The 24,063-nt window shown below is 43.1% G+C and overlaps 3 protein-coding genes and 1 long non-coding RNA gene across 6 annotated transcripts in view; 1 reads left to right on the top strand and 3 right to left on the bottom strand.

The window, feature by feature from the left end:
• Positions 1-3,228, bottom strand: part of LOC142988369 (Ig heavy chain Mem5-like) — a 5,146-nt gene extending 1,918 nt beyond the window's left edge. The window contains exons 1-4 of the mRNA XM_076137523.1: positions 3,076-3,228; positions 2,671-3,000; positions 1,675-1,710; positions 1-47 (exon numbers count right to left, since the gene is read on the bottom strand). The exon at positions 1-47 is cut by the window's left edge and continues 262 nt beyond it. Coding sequence (XP_075993638.1) covers positions 1-47; positions 1,675-1,710; positions 2,671-3,000; positions 3,076-3,109 — 447 coding nt within the window. The 5' untranslated portion in view covers positions 3,110-3,228. The remainder of the gene's footprint in view (positions 48-1,674; positions 1,711-2,670; positions 3,001-3,075) is intronic.
• A 4,779-nt stretch (positions 3,229-8,007) lies between these two features.
• On the top strand, positions 8,008-12,334 carry LOC142988372 (immunoglobulin lambda-1 light chain-like). 3 transcript variants are annotated; one of them, XM_076137531.1, is made up of 5 exons: positions 8,008-8,410; positions 8,486-8,806; positions 9,629-9,667; positions 11,625-11,933; positions 12,049-12,334. In XM_076137531.1, the coding sequence occupies exons 1-5, from the start codon at positions 8,377-8,379 to the stop codon at positions 12,195-12,197; spliced, it is 852 nt and encodes a 283-aa protein (XP_075993646.1). In that variant the 5' UTR covers positions 8,008-8,376; the 3' UTR covers positions 12,198-12,334. The 3 variants fall into 3 exon arrangements, with proteins under 3 accessions (XP_075993646.1, XP_075993645.1, XP_075993644.1); XM_076137530.1 differs by having other exon boundaries at positions 8,012-8,410; positions 8,486-8,794; positions 12,013-12,334; XM_076137529.1 differs by having other exon boundaries at positions 8,012-8,410; positions 12,013-12,334.
• Positions 12,335-14,336: 2,002 nt separating this feature from the next.
• Positions 14,337-19,239, bottom strand: LOC142988376 (M1-specific T cell receptor beta chain-like). The gene is made up of 5 exons (XM_076137535.1): positions 18,829-19,239; positions 18,448-18,753; positions 17,616-17,654; positions 14,767-15,075; positions 14,337-14,684 (listed from the first exon to the last, which is right to left on the bottom strand). The coding sequence occupies exons 1-5, from the start codon at positions 18,860-18,862 to the stop codon at positions 14,500-14,502; spliced, it is 873 nt and encodes a 290-aa protein (XP_075993650.1). The 5' UTR covers positions 18,863-19,239; the 3' UTR covers positions 14,337-14,499.
• On the bottom strand, positions 15,330-16,877 carry LOC142988377 (uncharacterized). Its single transcript, XR_012960580.1, has 2 exons — positions 16,336-16,877; positions 15,330-16,277 (listed from the first exon to the last, which is right to left on the bottom strand). It is a non-coding gene; the product is annotated as an uncharacterized LOC142988377 (long non-coding RNA).
• Positions 19,240-24,063: the final 4,824 nt, after the last annotated feature.

Below are 24,063 nucleotides of genomic sequence, written 5' to 3'. Positions count from 1 at the left end.
GGGCACTGCAGGGTAAACGCTCACCACGGGCCTCACAACAGAATCATCTGAGGTTTGGCAGCAGACAGCAAACACACAGTCAACATCATTTCTCATTCTCAACACTTTGGTGAATGATTGACAGATCCAATCATGAGCAAGTTCCTACAGGCCTGCATGCACATGTACCTAACCCTTGTAATGTTTCCCGTGTTACACACACACACACCTAAGGCCCTCTGGGGTGAAATTATCCCCAAAAAGTCTGACCGTTATCTAAACCATAAAGTTTCAATTTTCATTTTTTGTGTCACAGCTTTAGTCTGACTCCAGTCCAACGCATCACCACACATTTTTCCATTTATTTTGGAATTTAGAGCCAAAAGGCCTTGTTTACATACAATATACCCTATTTTTGAGTTTAAGAAATGGGAAAAAATGTTTTAAATATTTGATATGATCTTGACTATTGGACAGGAACCGGAGTGGAATCTGTCAAAGTTAAGTGAGGGTGCCGTTTTTGAATTTTTTTGAATTTTGGACTGAGAGCAAATACTAACACCTACTGTCCTCTGGGGTCACACTGACCCCAAAATGGTTTGACTGTTATTTGAAGCATAAAGTATACATTTTCAATTAATTTAGTGGTGCAATCATTAAATAACCATTGCTTGACCACACACATCAAACATCCAAGATAACAGATGTGTTGGAGAGCAGTCTGCTGTGACTTTTTGCCCCATTACATCACTTTGTGCTTCGGCACCATTTTCACCCCAGGAGCAAAGGAGTTAAAAATTCAATAAAACACCCAAAATTCAATCAAATGACTTCAAATTTCTTCCAATCATGAAGAGCATCGTATCAAACAACCCCTATACATTTCAGACCATTTGATTACAGAAAACACATTTTATCAACTTTTTAGTATTGTATGGTCCTTGGGGACAGTTTGACCCCAGGGACATTCAGAGGGCTAATAAAGTGGAGACGGCATTTATGGAAGAATTAGATTGGATTGATAAATATAGGAGAAACTAAATCTTCATCACATGAATCCTTTTTGACATGTTTACATTCATACTGTAGATCTGTCCTTTACGTTGGATCTTATTCAATTTAGTTCATTTATTTAATTTCTCGTGTTTTTCTAATTTATTTCAGTTTCTCTTCATAGTTGTTGTCTTGTTGTCTTATGTGTTTTATATCGCAAACAATTCCTTTTAATTGGCAATCAAATCTATTCTGATTCTGATTGAAATAACAGATCAATCAAATGATCCATAACATTAATGAGTGACTCAGTTTGTATTCAAGTCAAAGCAGTAAATGAAATCATGATGGCACTGAGACTGAGACCTTCATCAACACTCTGGATGGATCTATAGAATCCTCTTCATCATGGAAATTCACTTCAACCACAGATTTAGTGACAAACAGAGCAGGAAAATGAGGAAGAATGATGAAGAATGATGAATACTGATCAATAACTCCTCTGTCATTTCCCTCCTGGTCTCATTCAGGGGAGCTACAGACTCAAACTCAGGTCCCAAGTTTAAGTAAAGACTTCATGATGTTATTCTCATGCAGAAGAAACAAAATCATTCAACATAATTCTTCCAGTTAAGCGTAAACATTCTGTCAAAGCAGCCATTTTATAGAAGGGAGGAACTTTACAATCAATAATGATCTTACCTGTTACATACAGAGCAGTGCCACGGCCAAAGAGGGCTCCACAGTGAAACATCCTGTAACAAAAACCTCTGCATGTTGAAGGAGTCGGCTGAGCTGCACACGTCTGAACTCTTCATCTTCATCATCAGCTCCATGTTTCAGCTTCAGGCTTCATATCATCATGACTGTCTCATTGTCTTCTGTTGTCTAATTTGATTTCAGCCTTGGTCTCAGTCTTCTTCTGGTTTATGGGTCACAAACCATCAGGTGCAGGTGATGGTGATGTCCTGCTGACAGAGGGACACACACTTTCTTCTTCTCTACGTCAGTGAACGTGTTCAGGACGACTCCACTCACCAGCAGAGTGAGGCTGCAGGCTTTTATTCTGAAAGAGCTGGAGGAGAGTGTTTGTCTCTACAGTGTTTGTAAAACTACTGTGCCTGTGTGTGTGTGTGTGTGTGTGTGTGTGTGTGTGTGTGTGTGTGTGTGTGTGTGTGTGTGTGTGTGTGTGTGTGTGTGCCAGTGTGTATGTGTGTGTGCTTGTGTGTGTGTTTGTGTATGTGTGTGTGTGTGTGTATGTGTGTGCCTGTGTGTGTGTGTGTGCGCCTGTGTGTTTGTGCCTGTGTATGTGTGTGTGTGCCTGTGTGTGTGTTTGTGTGTGTGTATGTTTTCCTGTGTGTGCGTGTGTTTGTGTGTGCCTGCCTGTGTGTGTGTGTGCGTGTGCCTGTGCGTGTGCGTGTGCGCGTGCGTGTGTGTGTGTGTATGTGTGTGTGTGTGTGTGTGTGCGCCTGTGTGTGTGTGTGTGTGTTTGTGTGTGTGTGTGTGTGTGTGTGTGTGTGTGTGTGTGTTTGTGTGCCTGTGCCTGTGCCTGTGTGTGTGTGTGTGTATGCGTGTGTGTGCGTGTGTGTGTGAGTGTGTGTGTGCCAGTGTGCCAGTGTGTTTGTGCCTGTGTGTGTGTGTGTGTGTGTGTGTGTGTGTGAGTTGGTTTTTGTACAGCCTGCAGGGATCCCAGCTCACTGTGGTCTCCTCCTCTAATCAAACACTGACAGTAGTACGTGGCTGAATGAGAGAGTTTGACTTCGTTGATCTGCAGCTCACAGCTTCTTGTCCCATGTCTCACAGCTGTGAAATCATCTTCTTGTGGATGGTTGGAACCTGAAATAACTTCACCATCGCTCATATCAATAAAAAGAATCAGTCTGAATGTTTCCTTCTCTCTCTTCTGGTACCACCGTAAATAGGTACCACACTGGTCAGTGCCTCCACAGCTGAAGGAGACTTCCTCTCCAGCTCTCCTGGTCACTGATACTTGGTCCTGAATCGGCTGTGCTGCCATGGTAACCAGCACTGTAGAGACCATAAATGAAGTTTAGTGGGTCTCCAGGTTGAGTCATCAGGTGCTGATTGGCTGGAAACACTCACCTGAACACAGAGCAGCGGCTGGCAGGAGAAACATTTTGTGGAGTGAAGCTCTGAAGCTCTGCTGAGCTGTGAGATCAGACCAGGGCCACCTGCTTTCTATCAGGTCCTCAAACTTCCCCCGGGTGGAAAGATAAGGCTGCGGCTGGTGATTGACAGCTGAGCAGCTGAAGCTGTTTGATGGTTTCCTGTTGAGAGGGAGGTTTGAAACGCCTCGCCGCTCCAACCATGGAGATCGGCTTCTGCACTCAGGCTGCACTTTAGCAACTTTAACTGGACTCAGCAGGACCAGAACCGAACCTTTGGACCGGCAGCAAACACAGAGTGACAAGAAGACGTTTTTAAAGACGTTTAAAGCTTCAACGCTCCATCTGCTTTCTTTCATGTTCAAGCTGTAAACACAACACTGACGCTGTTTATGATCAACCAATAAATCTGAGAAATAATCAAATATATATCTACACATTAAAGGAAGGAGAAGAAGAAGATATGTGAAAGGTTTTAAAAACATAATGCAGGAAAAATCTGTTTCTATTGTCTTCATTCTGTCAACACTTCTGTTCCTGTAGCTCAGATCTGTGCGTTAGAAACAAAGGAAAATAACAACAAACAAGCTGAGTTTAACAGTAAAGACTCATAAATGAAGTTGAATGTGACCTGAAAGTGGTTTTCAGTTTGTGTTTCTTCCGAATTCATGTTTTCTGCCACGATGACGCTGCAAACACACAAAGTGCAGCAGCTTACATTACATTACCACCCATTACAGAGGGGGGAGCAGTTGGGGGTTCGGTGCCTTGCTCAGGGGCACCTCGGCAGTGACTCCAACCAGCGACTCTCTCAGCTTAGTCTGATTACTATCACAGACAAAACAAAATCACTCTGTCACTCCGTCTTCATCACTCAAAGAAGAATTTTGAAAGCTTAATATTTTTCACGGCTATTTGTTGCTCCTCCCAAAGTCAAACAGAATCTATGGCTTTGCTTTTAGAGAATTTTTGCATTTCAGAAGCAATGTGTCGTATTTCTGAAGCTCAAACTCTGAAATACTAAATCCAAAATGCTTCATGTGCCGCATCAAATACTAAAAATAACATTCAGTTCTCTGTTATTGTTGCTTGTTTGTGCAGAGAAAGCCTACAACATAAAGTGTGTTGTGACCAGGTACAAGGGAGACGTGCAGAGTTGTGGCAACTACAGGGGAATAAAGTTGATGTGCCACACAATGAAGCTGTGGGAAAGAGAAATAGAAACTAGGCTACGGACAGAAGTGAGCGTTTGTGAACAGCAACATGGCTTCATGACAAGAAAGAGTAGCACAGATGCAGTATTCACTTTGAGGATGTTGAAGGAAACGTACAGAGAAAGACAGAGGGAGCTCCATTGTGTCTTTGTAGATCTGAAAAAAGCTTATGAGCGGATACTGAGAGAGGAAGTGTGGTACTGTAAGAGGAAGACTGGAGAGGTAGAGAAGTATGTTTGAGCAGTGATTCTTAACCATGGGGCCCATTGTTGGGCCGCGAGCGCCCCCTATAGGGCCACCAAAACAAATCTGTTTTGCACCCCTGGGCCGTGAGACACTCAGGTGTTGCAGCGTCAAACAGGCTTTTAGAAATGATTTGGGGATTTTAGAAAAGAAAGTGCACTTAAAGGGCAAATTCAACAAAAAAGAGGTGTGGAGATTCACGGACAAACGAGTCGATCACCCCACAAAAGGAAATTTAGTTCATGTTCACCTCTTTGCTTGCCAGGCGACGCCTGCTCCTACATTGGAAATCCCTCACCCCTCCCTCTATTCCGCAATGGCTTAAGGATACAATGTACTTTCTTAAGACTGGAGAAAATCAAATGCACTGTGAGGAACCACACTGATAAATTCTATCAGAGGTCAACCTTTCCTCTCCTATCTCACAGATCTACAGGCTATGCCAGACCAGTGACTGATTACCAGAACACAGATCAGTTCCTTTTTTCATTTATTTGATCATTTTATTTTGCATTTCAGGCAGACCAGGACGGGGGTGTGTGAAGGCGTGGTTGTATGAATGTGGGGTTGGGTGGGGTTTCGGGGTGGGACGCCGTCTCTCTTTCCTTTCCTGTTTGTTTCTCCCCTATCTCTCTCTCTCTCTATCACAACCTATGATGCGATTTGTTCTAGCCTACATTGCTGTTTGACATCATCCTGTAAGTTCTGTATGTACCCTATGACATCATTGCAACTCCAGCCCACTTGTGCTCACACTGTACCTCAGGGTCTATGTATAAAGATCAACAACAATAGTAGGGATAACACAGCCTTCCTCCCTTCTCTCTCTCTCCTCTTTCCCCTCTTTCTCTATAAAAAATGATCTCCAAAATACCCTACACCTGTCTGCACAATGTCATGAACAATATCTGCTTCAATAACAACAAATAGCAAAAAAAAAAGAGACGATCAGGGTGAATCAGCTGTTCATTCATTCATTCAACCCTATGACGTCATACACGCGACGTAGCAGGAGTCTAACCATGCGAAATGAAATGGACACGCTTGCCGTGGCGTTTATGAATGATATTAGGCTGGCCACAACTAAGACCAAAGCCCGAAACAGACTCAGATCAACGCTGGAGGCAACTCTGAGAGTTTGCCTTTCCTCCATTCCACCTAGACTAGATCTGATCATGTCTGAGCTGTGTAAGAAGTAAAAAAATGGAGTTGTGGCTGTTATTTTTCATTGGTCACTGTTATGAAGAGCAAGTTCGGCCTCTGCCATGCACCTTTTAAATTCATTTGCAGATTAGAAGGCTGTATTTTCATTTGCACTTTACTTTTACTGATACAGTTTATTTATTTAAGAAAAAAACATTATTTTGAATGTGTCCATTCCAAAAAATGAAGTTTTTTCATCAGTTTTTTTGAGTCCCTCCTCTTTGTTGTTCTGCATGTTGTTGTTTGTGCTGGGTTATGTTTGAAAAATAGATCAATATCTTTGTGATGAGCACATGGTTCATGTCATTTGAGTTCAACGTGGAGGTGGGACTGCATCAAGGATCAGATATGAGACCCTTCCTGTTTGCTATGGTGATGGACAGATTGACAGATGAAGTCAGACAGGAGTCTCCATGGACCAGGATGTTTGCAGATGACATTGTGATCTGTAGTGAGAGCAGGGAGCAGGTGGAGGAAAATCTGGAGAGGTGGAGGTACGCACCGGAAAGAAGAGGGATGAAGATGAGCCGCAGTAAGACAGAGTACATATGTGTGTGAATGAGAGGGACACAAGTGGAACAGTGAGGTTACAGGGAGAAAAGATCAAGAAGGTGGAGGATTTGAAGAACCTAAGGTCAACAGTCCAGAGCAACAGAGAGTGGAGAAGAGGTGAAGAAACGTGGGCAAGCAGGATGGAACGGCTGGAGAAAAGTGTCAGGAGTGATGTGTGACAAAAGAGTCTCAGCAAGAATGAGAGGAAAGATGGACGTGACAGTGGTGAGACCAGAGATGCTGTTCAGTTTGGAGACAGAGGCACTGAGGAAGAGACAGGAGGAAGAGGTAGAGGTAGCAGAAATGAAAATGTTGAGGTTCTCTTTGGGAGTGACAAGGATGGATAGGATCAGGAATGAGTTCATAAGAGGGACGACACATGTTAGATGTTTTGGAGATAAAGTCAGAGAGGCCAGACTGAGATGGTTTGGACATGTACAGAGGAGGGAGAGGGAATCTATTGGGAAAAGGATGCTAAGGTGGGAACAACCAGGCAAGGAGGCCTAGAGGAAGACTGAAGAGGAGAAGGAGATCTATGGATGTAGTGAAGGAGGATATGAGGTTAGCTGGTGGAAGAGGAGAGGATGCAGAGGATAGGGGTGGATGGAGACGGATGACTTACTGTGGCGACCCCTGAAGGGTTAACCCGGCCGGAAGGAAAAGAAGAACGGCAGGGGAACTAGTGTAAGTGAGGCTGTGCGCTATTCCGTCCACTAGATGTCAGTAGAGTGTCTCTAGTAAAGTAAAGATGCAGCGTCATCGTGTTGTCATGGTGATCGTCCCGCATATTTGGGTGTCTGTGCTTCCGTCAGTTCACCACAAGGAGGCGATATTTTACCCACCTCAGGGACAAAAGAAGTCAACGTGAATTTCCGCCACAGCGATCTAATCTTTTATTTACACGGACTTAAATATACAAGTTTGAAAGAGACAATAATAAAACCAGAAATCATTTATTTAATTAAATGAAAACTACCATAGTCGTTGTTATTTGTGACGTGATTGTGAAAAATCTACTTAATGATAAAATGAGATTTAGTCAGAAATCAGTTTTAAACGATTTCAATAAAATGAAAAGCAGTGTGTCATAGGGACCAGGCTTAACAAAATAACTGAAATGTTCTTTAATTAATGTGCACACCCTTTAAATTTACAATTTGAGTTATCAGATGTGAAAGAGGAAAAAACAAAACTGTCATATTCACGATTAAATAACGAAAATGTGCAAAAGTAAACTCTGCACGCAAAATATAGCAATTGTATAACATGAGGCTCACAATGACATTGAACTCAGAATTATTTCTTTATGTCTATTTCTATTTTATTATTACTTTTAAAAATCGGCAGATATGTAAACACTATTTTAGAACAGTATTTGTTTGGTAACCTGAGGATATTGATAGTTACTTTATTTGTTGTAATAATACAGTATTTGGATTGAAGCCCTGCTGATCACTTTTATGTCCTGATAATTGATTTGAAACATTTTCATTCTAACCTTGTAAGTTGAAGGAGTGCAGGTTCAGGCTTTTTCTGTTTGATCTGGTTGGAAACATTTCACACATTCAGATGTTAATAAATAAAAAAATATCTTCTTCTTCTTTTAATGTGTAGATACATATTTGATTATTTCTCAGATTTATTGGTTTATGAATCAATATTGTGCTGTGATATTGGTTGATCATAAACAGCGTCAGTGTTGTGTTTACAGCTTGAACATGAAAGAAAGCAGGTGGAGCGTTGAAGCTTTAAACGTCTTTAAAAACGTCTTCTTGTCACTCTGTGTTTGCTGCCGGTCCAAAGGTTCGGTTCTGGTCCTGCTGAGTCCAGTTAAAGTTGCTAAAGTGCAGCCTGAGTGCAGAAGCTGATCTCCATGGTTGGAGCGGCGAGGCGTTTCAAACCTCCCTCTCAACAGGAAACCATCAAACAGCTTCAGCCGCTCAGCTGTCAATCACCAGCCGCAGCCTTATCTTTCCACCCGGGGGAAGTTTGAGGACCTGATAGAAAGCAGGTGGCCCTGGTCTGATCTCACAGCTCAGCAGAGCTTCAGAGCTTCACTCCACAAAATGTTTCTCCTGCCAGCCGCTGCTCTGTGTTCAGGTGAGTGTTTCCAGCCAATCAGCACCTGATGACTCAACCTGGAGACCCACTAAACTTTATTTATGGTCTCTACAGTGCTGGTTACCATGGCAGCACAGCCGATTCAGGACCAAGTGTCTGTGACCAGGAGAGCTGGAGAGGAAGTCTCCTTCAGCTGTGGAGGAACTGACCGGTGTGGTGCTGTATTGTGGTACCAGAAGAGAGAGAAGGAAACATTCAGACAGATTCTTTTTATTAGATTGAGCAATGGTAAAGTTGAATCAGGTTACAACCATCAACAAAAAGATGATTTCACAGCTGTGAGAAATGGGACAAGAAGCTGTGAGCTGCAGATCAACGAAGTCAAACTCTCTCATTCAGCCACGTACTACTGTGTGTGTTGGAGTGGAGACCACAGTGAGCTGGGATCCCTGCAGGCTGTACAAAAACCAACTCACACACACACACACACACACACACACACACACACACACACACGCTCGCGCACAGGCACAGGCACAGGCACAGGCACATACACGCACACGCACACGCACAAACACACACACACAGGCAGGCACACACACGCACACACACACAAACAAACACACACACAGGCACACACACACAGGCGCGCGCACACATACACACAGGCACACACACACACACACACACAAAAACACACACAGGCACACACACACATACACAGGCACAAACACACAGGCGCGCACACACATACACACAGGCACACACACACACACACACACAAACACACACACACACACAAAGGCACACACATACACACACACACACACACACACACACACACACACACACACACACACACACACACACACAGGCACAGTAGTTTTACAAACACTGTAGAGACAAACACTCTCCTCCAGCTCTTTCAGAATAAAAGCCTGCAGCCTCACTCTGCTGGTGAGTGGAGTCGTCCTGAACACGTTCACTGACGTAGAGAAGAAGAAAGTGTGTGTCCCTCTGTCAGCAGGACATCACCATCACCTGCACCTGATGGTTTGTGACCCATAAACCAGAAGAAGGCTGAGACCAAGGCTGAAATCAAATTAGACAACAGAAGACAATGAGACAGTCATGATGATATGAAGCCTGAAGCTGAAACATGGAGCTGATGATGAAGATGAAGAGTTCAGACGTGTGCAGCTCAGCCGACTCCTTCAACATGCAGAGGTTTTGGTTACAGGATGTTTCACTGTGGAGACTACATCTTTGGCCGTGGCACTGCTCTGTATGTAACAGGTAAGATCATTATTGATTGTAAAGTTCCTCCCTTCTATAAAATGGCTGCTTTGACAGAATGTTTACGCTTAACTGGAAGAATTATGTTGAATGATTTTGTTTCTTCTGCATGAGAATAACATCATGAAGTCTTTACTTAAACTTGGGACCTGAGTTTGAGTCTGTAGCTCCCCTGAATGAGACCAGGAGGGAAATGACAGAGGAGTTATTGATCAGTATTCATCATTCTTCATCATTCTTCCTCATTTTCCTGCTCTGTTTGTCACTAAATCTGTGGTTGAAGTGAATTTCCATGATGAAGAGGATTCTATAGATCCATCCAGAGTGTTGATGAAGGTCTCAGTCTCAGTGCCATCATGATTTCATTTACTGCTTTGACTTGAATACAAACTGAGTCACTCATTAATGTTATGGATCATTTGATTGATCTGTTATTTCAATCAGAATCAGAATAGATTTGATTGCCAATTAAAAGGAATTGTTTGTGGTTATTGGTGCGATATAAAACACATAAGACAACAAGACAACAACTATGAAGAGAAACTGAAATAAATTAGAAAAACACGAGAAATTAAATAAATGAACTAAATTGAATAAGATCCAACGTAAAGGACAGATCTACAGTATGAATGTAAACATGTCATCTACAGTAAGATCAATATGAAACATACATTTAATTCATTGGAGACAAAAAACCACAAGTTGTGTTTAATATAAAGAAACAAATGAAGATGTGAATAAATACAAGAATGAAATAAGAATGAGGCAGAAAGTCAGGAAATATAGAGAAAAGGATTCATGTGATGAAGATTTAGTTTCTCCTATATTTATCAATCCAATCTAATTCTTCCATAAATGCCGTCTCCACTTTATTAGCCCTCTGAATGTCCCTGGGGTCAAACTGTCCCCAAGGACCATACAATACTAAAAAGTTGATAAAATGTGTTTTCTGTAATCAAATGGTCTGAAATGTATAGGGGTTGTTTGATACGATGCTCTTCATGATTAGAAGAAATTTGATTGAATTTTGGGTGTTTTATTGAATTTTTAACTCCTTTGCTCCTGGGGTGAAAATGGTGCCGAAGCACAAAGTGATGTAATGGAGCAAAAAGTCACAGCAGACTGCTCTCCAACACATCTGTTATCTTGGATGTTTGATGTGTGTGGTCAAGCAATGGTTATTTAATGATTGCACAACAACAGGAGGTATGGGCAGCATGCAATGCCAGGTCCATTTTACATTCCATTTGGGCCTGCAGAAGCCCAAATCCCTGCCTTACTTGACCTACTTTTATGTAAACAAGCGCTATTGGCCCTAAATTCTAAAATTAAGGGAAATTTTTGTGGTAATGGGTTGGACTGGAGTCAGACTAAAGCTGTGACACTAAATTAATTGAAAATGTATACTTTATGCTTCAAATAACAGTCAAACCATTTTGGGGTCAGTGTGACCCCAGAGGACAGTAGGTGTTAGTATTTGCTCTCAGTCCAAAATTCAAAAAAATTCAAAAACGGCACCCTCACTTAACTTTGACATATTCCACTCCGGTTCATGTCCAATAGTTAAGATCATATCAAATATTTAAAACATTTTTTTCCCATTTCTTAAACTCAAAAATAGGGTATATTGTATGTAAACAAGGCCTTTTGGCCCCTAAATTCCAAAATAAATGGAAAAATGTGTGGTGATGCGTTGGACTGGAGTCAGACTAAAGCTGTGACACAAAAAATGAAAATTGACACTTTATGGTTTAGATAACGGTCAGACTTTTTGGGGATAATTTCACCCAAGAGGGCCTTAGGTGTGTGTGTGTAACACGGGAGGACATTACAAGGGTTAGGTACATGTGCATGCAGGCCTGTAGGAACTTGCTCTGGATCTGTCAATCATTCACCAAAGTGTTGAGAATGAGAAATGATGTTGACTGTGTGTTTGCTGTCTGCTGCCAAACCTCAGATGATTCTGTTGTGAGGCCCGTGGTGAGCGTTTACCCTGCAGTGCCCACGGCCCAGCTGCAGGGGAGGAGCACCCTGCTGTGTCTGGCCTCAGGCATGTCTCCTCCTCTGGTCCGCTTCTCCTGGAAAAGACAGAAGGAGAACGGCTCGCTGGAGGAGCTGCCCGCCGCCCGGGGAGGAGAGCAGCTGGAGCTCAGAGAGCCGGGCCGCAGCGCCGCCGTCAGGATCGTCCGGCAAGAGGCCGCCGCCTACCGGTACGTCTGCTACGTCCAGCACGAGGCCGGCACAGTGGAGGCACAGACGGCACAAGGTAACGAGCCCAGACAGACTGTGCTCGCTGATTCACACAAGAGCTGCAGTCTAACATGTTCCCCCTGTTCCTGCTTCAGAGGTTCCTGCTGTCCTTGGCTCTCTCCCTCTCTCAGTGACCTTGCAGTCAGAGTGCAGGGTGAAGCTGCTCTGTGTGCTGTACTCAGTGCTGGTGATGAAGAGCTTGGTGTACTGCTGTGGAGTCTCTCTGCTGCTGATCCTCACAGGCCAGCAGTCGTCCAGCAGGCTCACACACGCTGACTGACTGTTCTCCAGCTGGGTTCCCGTCTGTCTGACAGACCTCCGCCCTGAACCCACAGAGCCTGACGGCAGACCTGAGCCGTCCATCTAGTCCACATGTTTGATGTGCTGGGAAGCTTCAGCAATAAATTCCTTCACATACAAAAACGTCCCATGGATTTTGTTCCCCACTCTTTAATGTCATATTGTTTGATGGTTAGTGTTGTTTGCTTTGTTGTTGTTGTTCCTGATCTTCCTCCTGATCCCATCATGAGGATGAATTGAGGCCTGGATCTCAACTTCCTTCAGTTCAATCATTCAAACTTCATTACATTAAAGTTGTATTTCTCATAACTGCACAGCCAATCAGAGTGGTTGTAAAGCCTGGAGCTTCCTGTGCTGCGGCGTTCACACTGTGAGAGTTTGTGCTCTGCAGCTTTCACACTGATGCTGCTGTGGTTTAGAGTCGATGGTTCTAAACCACAGAATGCTTCCAGGAAATCCTCCTTTAATACTGCAGCTTCTTCATCTGTGATCCAAACCTGCAGCAACAACAACTCAGACAGAAGAAGAGAAGAAGAGACAGAGACACAAAGACCCTGCAGAGAGCAAACGCTCACATTACAAATGATTAAAGACTACATTTATGACTTTATACTTGAATAAACAACACAACTCCAGAGCTCAATGACACACACACAAACACACACACACAAACACACACACACACTGACACACAAACACACACACACACACACACGCGCGCGCACACACACACACAAACACACACACACAGACACACACACACACACACACACACACACACAGACACACCCACACACACACACACACACACACACACACACATACACACACACCCACACAGACACACACACACACACACACACCCACACACACACACACACACACACACACACACACACACAAGCAGCCTAATCTACAGCCTATCTATCAATCATCTCCTATAGATGTCACATTGGTAGATGCGGTTTCAGCTGCAGCAGTTTCCTGACTCATCTCAAGTAAACACACACACACACACACACACACACACACACACACACACACACACACACACACACACACACCCACACACATTCACACACACACACACACAAACACACACACACACACACACACACACACACACACAAAGTTTAACACTGTAGGTTTACACAAGCAACTTCCTGTGATATTCAACATTTGATTGTTTGTCTTTGTGTTACCGTGGTTGCTGGGCCGGGTCTCTTCCTCATGGAGTCAAAGCTGTGGCAGAAGGCTGAGGACTCTGAAATCCTTAACGGACTGTAGTGTCTACACAGGTCTATAGAAAGTGTGGTATTGTGGAATGTGTAGGAGAAGAGACCTCTGAGTCAAATTTAGAGGTCCATAGACAATGGGTCAGGGTTTAGGGCTCCATATAGAATAGGATACAGAGGTCTTACATAGTTTCACAAGAACAAGCATGGTATAAAAAGGAGCAATACAAGCAAGACAGCGTCAGCGGAGACTTCTTCTTCGTCTTCACATCATCGCCATGGAATGAACAACAGGACCGAACCATGTGCTGCGTGTGGCGGGGGGGGTTCAGGTTGAGCTTCTGTTGTCTTGTATGGAGTTGGTGTCCATCTTTCAACCTCTTGTGTGTGATTTGGTTTGCTTGGGTTCCCTCATGTGTCAGTTAGCATCTTGTTCTGTTGCGGTTCTGTTGAACACCTGGCTTGGTGCCGATCCGGGAAGATCCGGCTCACATTTATGTCACGATCCACACTCAAAGGCTGTAATGAGGTCCAGATCCAGATCCATTTAAAGATACGCCTTCTTACCACAAATACAGAAATACATCTCCTATTATTCAGGTGATTTATTGTTTTTGCACACTTGTATTATCAAATCAGGACTAAATGAGTCTGGACTCGGTCTTGCTCTTCTAGTTTTGTGTGTGAACGTTCATAATCCTCCTTTTAGAGACGTTCAGTGATGGAATCTTCACAAATAAGAGCATTTTAAAAACACAAACTCTTCTTCTTGTTTCCAATAAACGGCTGAACTCAAATTTGAACCTGGAAGAACTCAGGAAGAACAACAACAACAAGGCAAACAACACTAACCATCAAACAATATGACATTAAAGAGTGGGGAACAAAATCCATGGGACGTTTTTGTATGTGAAGGAATTTATTGCTGAAGCTTCCCAGCACATCAAACATGTGGACTAGATGGACGGCTCAGGTCTGCCGTCAGGCTCTGTGGGTTCAGGGCGGAGGTCTGTCAGACAGACGGGAACCCAGCTGGAGAACAGTCAGTCAGCCAGCGTGTGTGAGCCTGCTGGACGACTGCTGGCCTGTGAGGATCAGCAGCAGAGAGACTCCACAGCAGTACACCAAGCTCTTCATCACCAGCACTGAGTACAGCACACAGAGCAGCTTCACCCTGCACTCTGACTGCAAGGTCACTGAGAGAGGGAGATAGCCAAGGACAGCAGGAACCTCTGAAGCAGGAACAGGGGGAACATGTTAGACTGCAGCTCTTGTGTGAATCAGCGGCTCACACAGTCTGTCTGGGCTCGTTACCTTGTGCCGTCTGTGCCTCCACTGTGCCGGCCTCGTGCTGGACGTAGCAGACGTACCGGTAGGCGGCGGCCTCTTGCCGGACGATCCTGACGGCGGCGCTGCGGCCCGGCTCTCTGAGCTCCAGCTGCTCTCCTCCCCGGGCGGCGGGCAGCTCCTCCAGCGAGCCGTTCTCCTTCTGTCTTTTCCAGGAGAAGCGGACCAGAGGAGGAGACATGCCTGAGGCCAGACACAGCAGGGTGCTCCTCCCCTGCAGCTGGGCCGTGGGCACTGCAGGGTAAACGCTCACCACGGGCCTCACAACAGAATCATCTGAGGTTTGGCAGCAGACAGCAAACACACAGTCAACATCATTTCTCATTCTCAACACTTTGGTGAATGATTGACAGATCCAATCATGAGCAAGTTCCTACAGGCCTGCATGCACATGTACCTAACCCTTGTAATGTCCTCCCGTGTTACACACACACACACCTAAGGCCCTCTGGGGTGAAATTGACCCCAAATAGTTTGACCGTTATCTAAACCATAAAGTGTAGATTTTCTATTTTTCTTTGTGTCACAGCTTTAGTCTGACTCCAGTCCAACGCATCACCACAAATTTTTCCATTTATTTTGGAATTTAGGGCCAAAAGGCCTTGTTTACATATAATATACCCTATTTTTGAGTTTAAGAAATGGGAAAAAAATGTTTTAAATATTTGATATGATCTTGACTATTGGACATGAACCGGAGTGGAATATGTCAAAGTTAAGTGAGGGTGCCGTTTTTGAATTTTTTGAATTTTGGACTGAGAGCAAATACTGACACCTACTGTCCTCTGGGGTCACACTGACCCCAAAATGGTTTGACTGTTATTTGAAGCATAAAGTATACATTTTCAATTAATTTAGTGTTACACCTTAAGTCTAACTCCAGTCCAACCCATTACCACAATTCAAGAGCAAAGGAGTTAAAAATTCAATAAAACACCCAAAATTCAATCAAATGACTTCAAATTTCTTCTAATCATGAAGAGCATCGTATCAAACAACCCCTATACATTTCAGACCATTTGATTACAGAAAACACATTTTATCAACTTTTTAGTATTGTATGGTCCTTGGGGACAGTTTGACCCCAGGGACATTCAGAGGGCTAATAAAGTGGAGACGGCATTTATGGAAGAATTAGATTGGATTGATAAATATAGGAGAAACTAAATCTTCATCACATGAATCCTTTTCTCTATATTTCCTGACTTTCTGCCTCATTCTTATTTCATTCTTTTATTTATTCTAGTGCTGTCAAAGTTAACGCGTTAATTTTGGCGATTAATTTTAAACTTTTAATGCGTTAAAATTTTTTAACGCAATTAACGCGGTTTTGTTTACTTCCGGTGGTGGCTGACCCATAACCTTTGGTCACTTGCGCGGGCAACCATCTTTTCTTATTAAAAGAGAGTCATTGGCAGAAAGATGGCGAACGACGGACTTTTAGGGGGAAAGTTTCTGTATAAAAAGTTGTCCGACGGCTCTTTGGATAAAACAAAAGCAATTTGCACAGTGTGCAAAGCCGAATTCAACTACCACAGAAGTACCACCTCTTTGGCGTATCACCTGAGAGCAAAACACCCCGCTGCAAGTTCCTCCACAGGACCTCGCCAGGCTACTCTACAGGAGTGTGGCACTCGTGGGCGAATGACGAAACCCGTGAGTGAAAGGTTAACCAATTCTTTGGTTACTTGGATTGTTAAAAACTGCCGCCCAGTTAGCACAGTAGAGGATGATGGACTGAGAGAAGTACTTCGTGTTGCATCGGGAGATACCTCTTATAATTTACCCTCGAGAGGAACCATCGTGTCAAGAATACACACGTTGGATGAGGATGAGAGATGAGAGCTTTCTTTTTTGAATTTACACTGTTCATTAAAATGTTTTTTGAATTTAAATGTACTTTCTTTGTGTTTATTCTACATTCATTTGATGATTTTACATTAAAAGATATTCATTATAAGCTTCAGTCTTAAGTAGAAAAATGCAATTAATTTCTTGATAGATTAATCGCGATTAATTACAGAAATTTGTGCGATTAATTAGTTAATTTTTTTTAATCGATTGACAGCCCTAATTTATTCACATCTTCATTTGTTTCTTTATATTAAACACAACTTGTGGTTTTTTGTCTCCAATGAATTAAATGTATGTTTCATATTGATCTTACTGTAGATGACATGTTTACATTCATACTGTAGATCTGTCCTTTACGTTGGATCTTATTCAATTTAGTTCATTTATTTAATTTCTCGTGTTTTTCTAATTTATTTCAGTTTCTCTTCATAGTTGTTGTCTTGTTGTCTTATGTGTTTTATATCGCACCAATAACCACAAACAATTCCTTTTAATTGGCAATCAAATCTATTCTGATTCTGATTGAAATAACAGATCAATCAAATGATCCATAACATTAATGAGTGACTCAGTTTGTATTCAAGTCAAAGCAGTAAATGAAATCATGATGGCACTGAGACTGAGACCTTCATCAACACTCTGGATGGATCTATAGAATCCTCTTCATCATGGAAATTCACTTCAACCACAGATTTAGTGACAAACAGAGCAGGAAAATGAGGAAGAATGATGAAGAATGATGAATACTGATCAATAACTCCTCTGTCATTTCCCTCCTGGTCTCATTCAGGGGAGCTACAGACTCAAACTCAGGTCCCAAGTTTAAGTAAAGACTTCATGATGTTATTCTCATGCAGAAGAAACAAAATCATTCAACATAATTCTTCCAGTTAAGCGTAAACATTCTGTCAAAGCAGCCATTTTATAGAAGGGAGGAACTTTACAATCAATAATGATCTTACCTGTTACATACAGAGCAGTGCCACGGCCAAAGATGTAGTCTCCACAGTGAAACATCCTGTAACCAAAACCTCTGCATGTTGAAGGAGTCGGCTGAGCTGCACACGTCTGAACTCTTCATCTTCATCATCAGCTCCATGTTTCAGCTTCAGGCTTCATATCATCATGACTGTCTCATTGTCTTCTGTTGTCTAATTTGATTTCAGCCTTGGTCTCAGCCTTCTTCTGGTTTATGGGTCACAAACCATCAGGTGCAGGTGATGGTGATGTCCTGCTGACAGAGGGACACACACTTTCTTCTTCTCTACGTCAGTGAACGTGTTCAGGACGACTCCACTCACCAGCAGAGTGAGGCTGCAGGCTTTTATTCTGAAAGAGCTGGAGGAGAGTGTTTGTCTCTACAGTGTTTGTAAAACTACTGTGCCTGTGTGTGTGTGTGTGCCTGTGTGTGTGTGTGTGTGTGTGTGCCAGTGTGTGTGTGTGTGTGTGTGTGTGTGCCTGTGCCTGTGTCTGTGTTTGTGTGTATGTGTGTGTGTGTGTGTGTGTGTGTGCGTGTGTGTGTGAGTGTGTGCGTGTGTGTGTGTCCCTGTGTGTGTGTGTATTTGTGCCTGTGTTTGTGAGCCTGTGTCTTTGTGCCTGTGTATATGTGTGTGTGCCTATGTGTGTGTTTGTGTGTGTGCCTGTGTGTATGTGTGCGCACGCCTGTGGGTTTGTGCCTGTGTATGTGTGTGTGTGCCTGTGTGTGTGTGTGTGTGTGTGTGTGAGTTGGTTTTTGTACAGCCTGCAGGGATCCCAGCTCACTGTGGTCTCTTCCTCCTCCTCCTCTAATCCTACACCCACAGTAGTACGTGGCTGAATGAGAGAGTTTGACTTTGTTGATCTGCAGCTCACAGCTTCTTTTCCCGTGTCTCACAGCTGTGAAATCATCTTTTTGTAGGTGGTTGTAACCTGAATAAACTTTACAATTGCTCAATATAATAACAAGAATCAGTCTGAATGTTTCCTTCTCTCTCTTCTGGTACCACCGTAAATAGGTACCACACTGGTCAGTGCCTCCACAGCTGAAGGAGACTTCCTCTCCAGCTCTCCTGGTCACTGATACTTGGTCCTGAATCGGCTGTGCTGCCATGGTAACCAGCACTGTAGAGACCATAAATGAAGTTTAGTGGGTCTCCAGGTTGAGTCATCAGGTGCTGATTGGCTGGAAACACTCACCTGAACACAGAGCAGCGGCTGGCAGGAGAAACATTTTGTGGAGTGAAGCTCTGAAGCTCTGCTGAGCTGTGAGATCAGACCAGGGCCACCTGCTTTCTATCAGGTCCTCAAACTTCCCCCGGGTGGAAAGATAAGGCTGCGGCTGGTGATTGACAGCTGAGCGGCTGAAGCTGTTTGATGGTTTCCTGTTGAGAGGGAGGTTTGAAACGCCTCGCCGCTCCAACCATGGAGATCAGCTTCTGCACTCAGGCTGCACTTTAGCAACTTTAACTGGACTCAGCAGGACCAGAACCGAACCTTTGGACCGGCAGCAAACACAGAGTGACAAGAAGACGTTTTTAAAGACGTTTAAAGCTTCAACGCTCCACCTGCTTTCTTTCATGTTCAAGCTGTAAACACAACACTGACGCTGTTTATGATCAACCAATAAATCTGAGAAATAATCAAATATATATCTACACATTAAAGGAAGGAGAAGAAGAAGATATGTGAAAGGTTTTAAAAACACAATGCAGGAAAAATCTGTTTCTATTGTCTTCATTCTGTCAACACTTCTGTTCCTGTAGCTCAGATCTGTGCGTTAGAAACAAAGGAAAATAACAACAAACAAGCTGAGTTTAACAGTAAAGACTCATAAATGAAGTTGAATGTGACCTGAAAGTGGTTTTCAGTTTGTCTTTCTTCCGAATTCATATTTTCTGCCACGATGACGCTGCAAACACACAAAGTGCAGCAGCTTACATTACATTACCACCCATTACAGAGGGGGGAGCAGTTGGGGGTTCGGTGCCTTGCTCAGGGGCACCTCGGCAGTGACTCCAACCAGCGACTCTCTCAGCTTAGTCTGATTACTATCACAGACAAAACAAAATCACTCTGTCACTCCGTCTTCATCACTCAAAGAAGAATTTTGAAAGCTTAATATTTTTCACGGCTATTTGTTGCTCCTCCCAAAGTCAAACAGAATCTATGGCTTTGCTTTTAGAGAATTTTTGCATTTCAGAAGCAATGTGTCGTATTTCTGAAGCTCAAACTCTGAAATACTAAATCCAAAATGCTTCATGTGCCGCATCAAATACTAAAAATAACATTCAGTTCTCTGTTATTGTTGCTTGTTTGTGCAGAGAAAGCCTACAACATAAAGTGTGTTGTGACCAGGTACAAGGGAGACGTGCAGAGTTGTGGCAACTACAGGGGAATAAAGTTGATGTGCCACACAATGAAGCTGTGGGAAAGAGAAATAGAAACTAGGCTACGGACAGAAGTGAGCGTTTGTGAACAGCAACATGGCTTCATGACAAGAAAGAGTAGCACAGATGCAGTATTCACTTTGAGGATGTTGAAGGAAACGTACAGAGAAAGACAGAGGGAGCTCCATTGTGTCTTTGTAGATCTGAAAAAAGCTTATGAGCGGATACTGAGAGAGGAAGTGTGGTACTGTAAGAGGAAGACTGGAGAGGTAGAGAAGTATGTTTGAGCAGTGATTCTTAACCATGGGGCCCATTGTTGGGCCGCGAGCGCCCCCTATAGGGCCACCAAAACAAATCTGTTTTGCACCCCTGGGCCGTGAGACACTCAGGTGTTGCAGCGTCAAACAGGCTTTTAGAAATGATTTGGGGATTTTAGAAAAGAAAGTGCACTTAAAGGGCAAATTCAACAAAAAAGAGGTGTGGAGATTCACGGACAAACGAGTCGATCACCCCACAAAAGGAAATTTAGTTCATGTTCACCTCTTTGCTTGCCAGGCGACGCCTGCTCCTACATTGGAAATCCCTCACCCCTCCCTCTATTCCGCAATGGCTTAAGGATACAATGTACTTTCTTAAGACTGGAGAAAATCAAATGCACTGTGAGGAACCACACTGATAAATTCTATCAGAGGTCAACCTTTCCTCTCCTATCTCACAGATCTACAGGCTATGCCAGACCAGTGACTGATTACCAGAACACAGATCAGTTCCTTTTTTCATTTATTTGATCATTTTGTTTTGCATTTCAGGCAGACCAGGACGGGGGTGTGTGAAGGCGTGGTTGTATGAATGTGGGGTTGGGTGGGGTTTCGGGGTGGGACGCCGTCTCTCTTTCCTTTCCTGTTTGTTTCTCCCCTATCTCTCTCTCTCTCTATCACAACCTATGATGCGATTTGTTCTAGCCTACATTGCTGTTTGACATCATCCTGTAAGTTCTGTATGTACCCTATGACATCATTGCAACTCCAGCCCACTTGTGCTCACACTGTACCTCAGGGTCTATGTATAAAGATCAACAACAATAGTAGGGATAACACAGCCTTCCTCCCTTCTCTCTCTCTCTCCTCTTTCCCCTCTTTCTCTATAAAAAATTATCTCCAAAATACCCTACACCTGTCTGCACAATGTCATGAACAATATCTGCTTCAATAACAACAAATAGCAAAAAGAAAAGAGACGATCAGGGCCAATCAGCTGTTCATTCGTTCATTCAACCCTATGACGTCATACACGCGACGTAGCAGGAGTCTAACCATGCGAAATGAAATGGACACGCCTGCCGTGGCGTTTATGAATGATATTAGGCTGGCCACAACTAAGACCAAAGCCCGAAACAGACTCAGATCAACGCTGGAGGCAACTCTGAGAGTTTGCCTTTCCTCCATTCCACCTAGACTAGATCTGATCATGTCTGAGCTGTGTAAGAAGTAAAAAAATGGAGTTGTGGCTGTTATTTTTCATTTGTCACTGTTATGAAGAGCAAGTTCGGCCTCTGCCATGCACCTTTTAAATTCATTTGCAGATTCGAAGGCTGTATTTTCATTTGCACTTTACTTTTACTGATACAGTTTATTTATTTAAGAAAAAAACATTATTTTGAATGTGTCCATTCCAAAAAATGTGTCCAAGTTTTTCCATCAGTTTTTTTGAGTCCCTCCTTTTTGTTGTTCTGCATGTTGTTGTTTGTGCTGGGTGGCAGTGGCTCAGTGGGTAGAGCTTCCGCTTGGGAACTGGAGGGTTGCCGGTTCGAGTCCCTGCCGAGGTGCCCCTGAGCAGGCCGAACCCTCAATTGCTCCCCCCTCTGCGAAGGGTGGAAATGTAATGTAAGTCATTTTGGATAAAAAGCGTCTGCCAAATGGTCGTAATGTAATGTAATGTATTTTATGTTTGAAAAATAGATCAATATCTTTGTGATGAGCACATGGTTCATGTCATTTGACACGGTTTAGGCCTGTTCAACTATAAGTAGATTAGATAACGTTATTGAATACAAATCAAATCAAGAGTAAGATAACCAATTCTGTCCTGAAAGGTTGGGCCCCGAGGTCAAAAAGGTTAAGAACCCCTGTGTTAGAGTGCTGCAGGTCATGTATGAGAGCTGCAAGACGGCGGTGAGGTGTGACGTAGGTGTGACAGAGGAGTTCAACGTGGAGGTGGGACTGCATCAAGGATCAGATATGAGACCCTTCCTGTTTGCTATGGTGATGGACAGATTGACAGATGAAGTCAGACAGGAGTCTCCATGGACCAGGATGTTTGCAGATGACATTGTGATCTGTAGTGAGAGCAGGGAGCAGGTGGAGGAAAATCTGGAGAGGTGGAGGTACGCACCGGAAAGAAGAGGGATGAAGATGAGCCGCAGTAAGACAGAGTACATGTGTGTGTGAATGAGAGGGACACAAGTGGAACAGTGAGGTTACAGGGAGAAAAGATCAAGAAGGTGGAGGATTTGAAGAACCTAAGGTCAACAGTCCAGAGCAACAGAGAGTGGAGAAGAGGTGAAGAAACGTGGGCAAGCAGGATGGAACGGCTGGAGAAAAGTGTCAGGAGTGATGTGTGACAAAAGAGTCTCAGCAAGAATGAGAGGAAAGATGGACGTGACAGTGGTGAGACCAGAGATGCTGTTCAGTTTGGAGACAGAGGCACTGAGGAAGAGACAGGAGGAAGAGGTAGAGGTAGCAGAAATGAAAATGTTGAGGTTCTCTTTGGGAGTGACAAGGATGGATAGGATCAGGAATGAGTTCATAAGAGGGACGACACATGTTAGATGTTTTGGAGATAAAGTCAGAGAGGCCAGACTGAGATGGTTTGGACATGTACAGAGGCGGGAGAGGGAATCTATTGGGAAAAGCATGCTAAGGTGGGAACAACCAGGCAAGGAGGCCTAGAGGAAGACTGAAGAGGAGAAGGAGATCTATGGATGTAGTGAAGGAGGATATGAGGTTAGCTGGTGGAAGAGGAGAGGATGCAGAGGATAGGGGTGGATGGAGACGGATGACTTACTGTGGCGACCCCTGAAGGGTTAACCCAGCCGGAAGGAAAAGAAGAACGGCAGGGGAACTAGTGTAAGTGAGGCTGTGCGCGATTCCGTCCACTAGATGTCAGTAGAGTGTCTCTAGTAAAGTAAAGATGCAGCGTCATCGTGTTGTCATGGTGATCGTCCCGCATATTTGGGTGTCTGTGCTTCCGTCAGTTCACCACAAGGAGGCGATATTTTACCCACCTCAGGGACAAAAGAAGTCAACGTGAATTTCCGCCACAGCGATCTAATCTTTTATTTACACGGACTTAAATATACAAGTTTGAAAGAGACAATAATAAAACCAGAAATCATTTATTTAATTAAATGAAAACTACCATTGTCGTTGTTATTTGTAACGTGATTGTGAAAAATCTACTTAATGATAAATAGAGATTTAGTCAGAAATCAGTTTTAAACGATTTCAATAAAATGAAAAGCAGTGTGTCATAGGGACCAGGCTTAACAAAATAACTGAAATGTTCTTTAATTAATGTGCACACCCTTTAAATTTACAATTTGAGTTATCAGATGTGAAAGAGGAAAAAACCAAACTGTCATCACAATTAAATACTGAGAATATGCAAAAAAAAAACTCTGCACGCAAAATATAGCAATTGTATAACATGATAGTACTTTTATTATTATTAGGGTTACTTTTAAAAATCGGCAGATATGTAAACACTATTTTAGAACAGTATTTGTTTGGTAACCTGAGGATATTGATAGTTACTTTATTTGTTGTAATAATACAGTATTTGGATTGAAGCCTTGCTGATCACTTTTATGTCTTGATAATTGATTTGAAACATTTTCATTCTAACCTTGTAAGTTGAAGGAGTGCAGGTTCAGGCTTTTTCTGTTTGATCTGGTTGGAAACATTTCACACATTCAGATGTTAATAAATAAATGAATATCTTCTTCTTCTTCCTTTAATGTTTAGATATATATTTGATTATTTCTCTG

Source organism: Genypterus blacodes, unplaced genomic scaffold (genome assembly GCF_046128005.1).
Source record: "Genypterus blacodes isolate CSIRO-AG114 ecotype Tasmania unplaced genomic scaffold, CSIRO-AGI_Gbla_v1 ptg000325l_1, whole genome shotgun sequence".
Lineage (NCBI taxonomy): Eukaryota > Metazoa > Chordata > Actinopteri > Ophidiiformes > Ophidiidae > Genypterus > Genypterus blacodes.
Note: the sequence above shows the minus strand (reverse complement) of the source record. Positions and strands in the feature narration are given on the sequence as shown.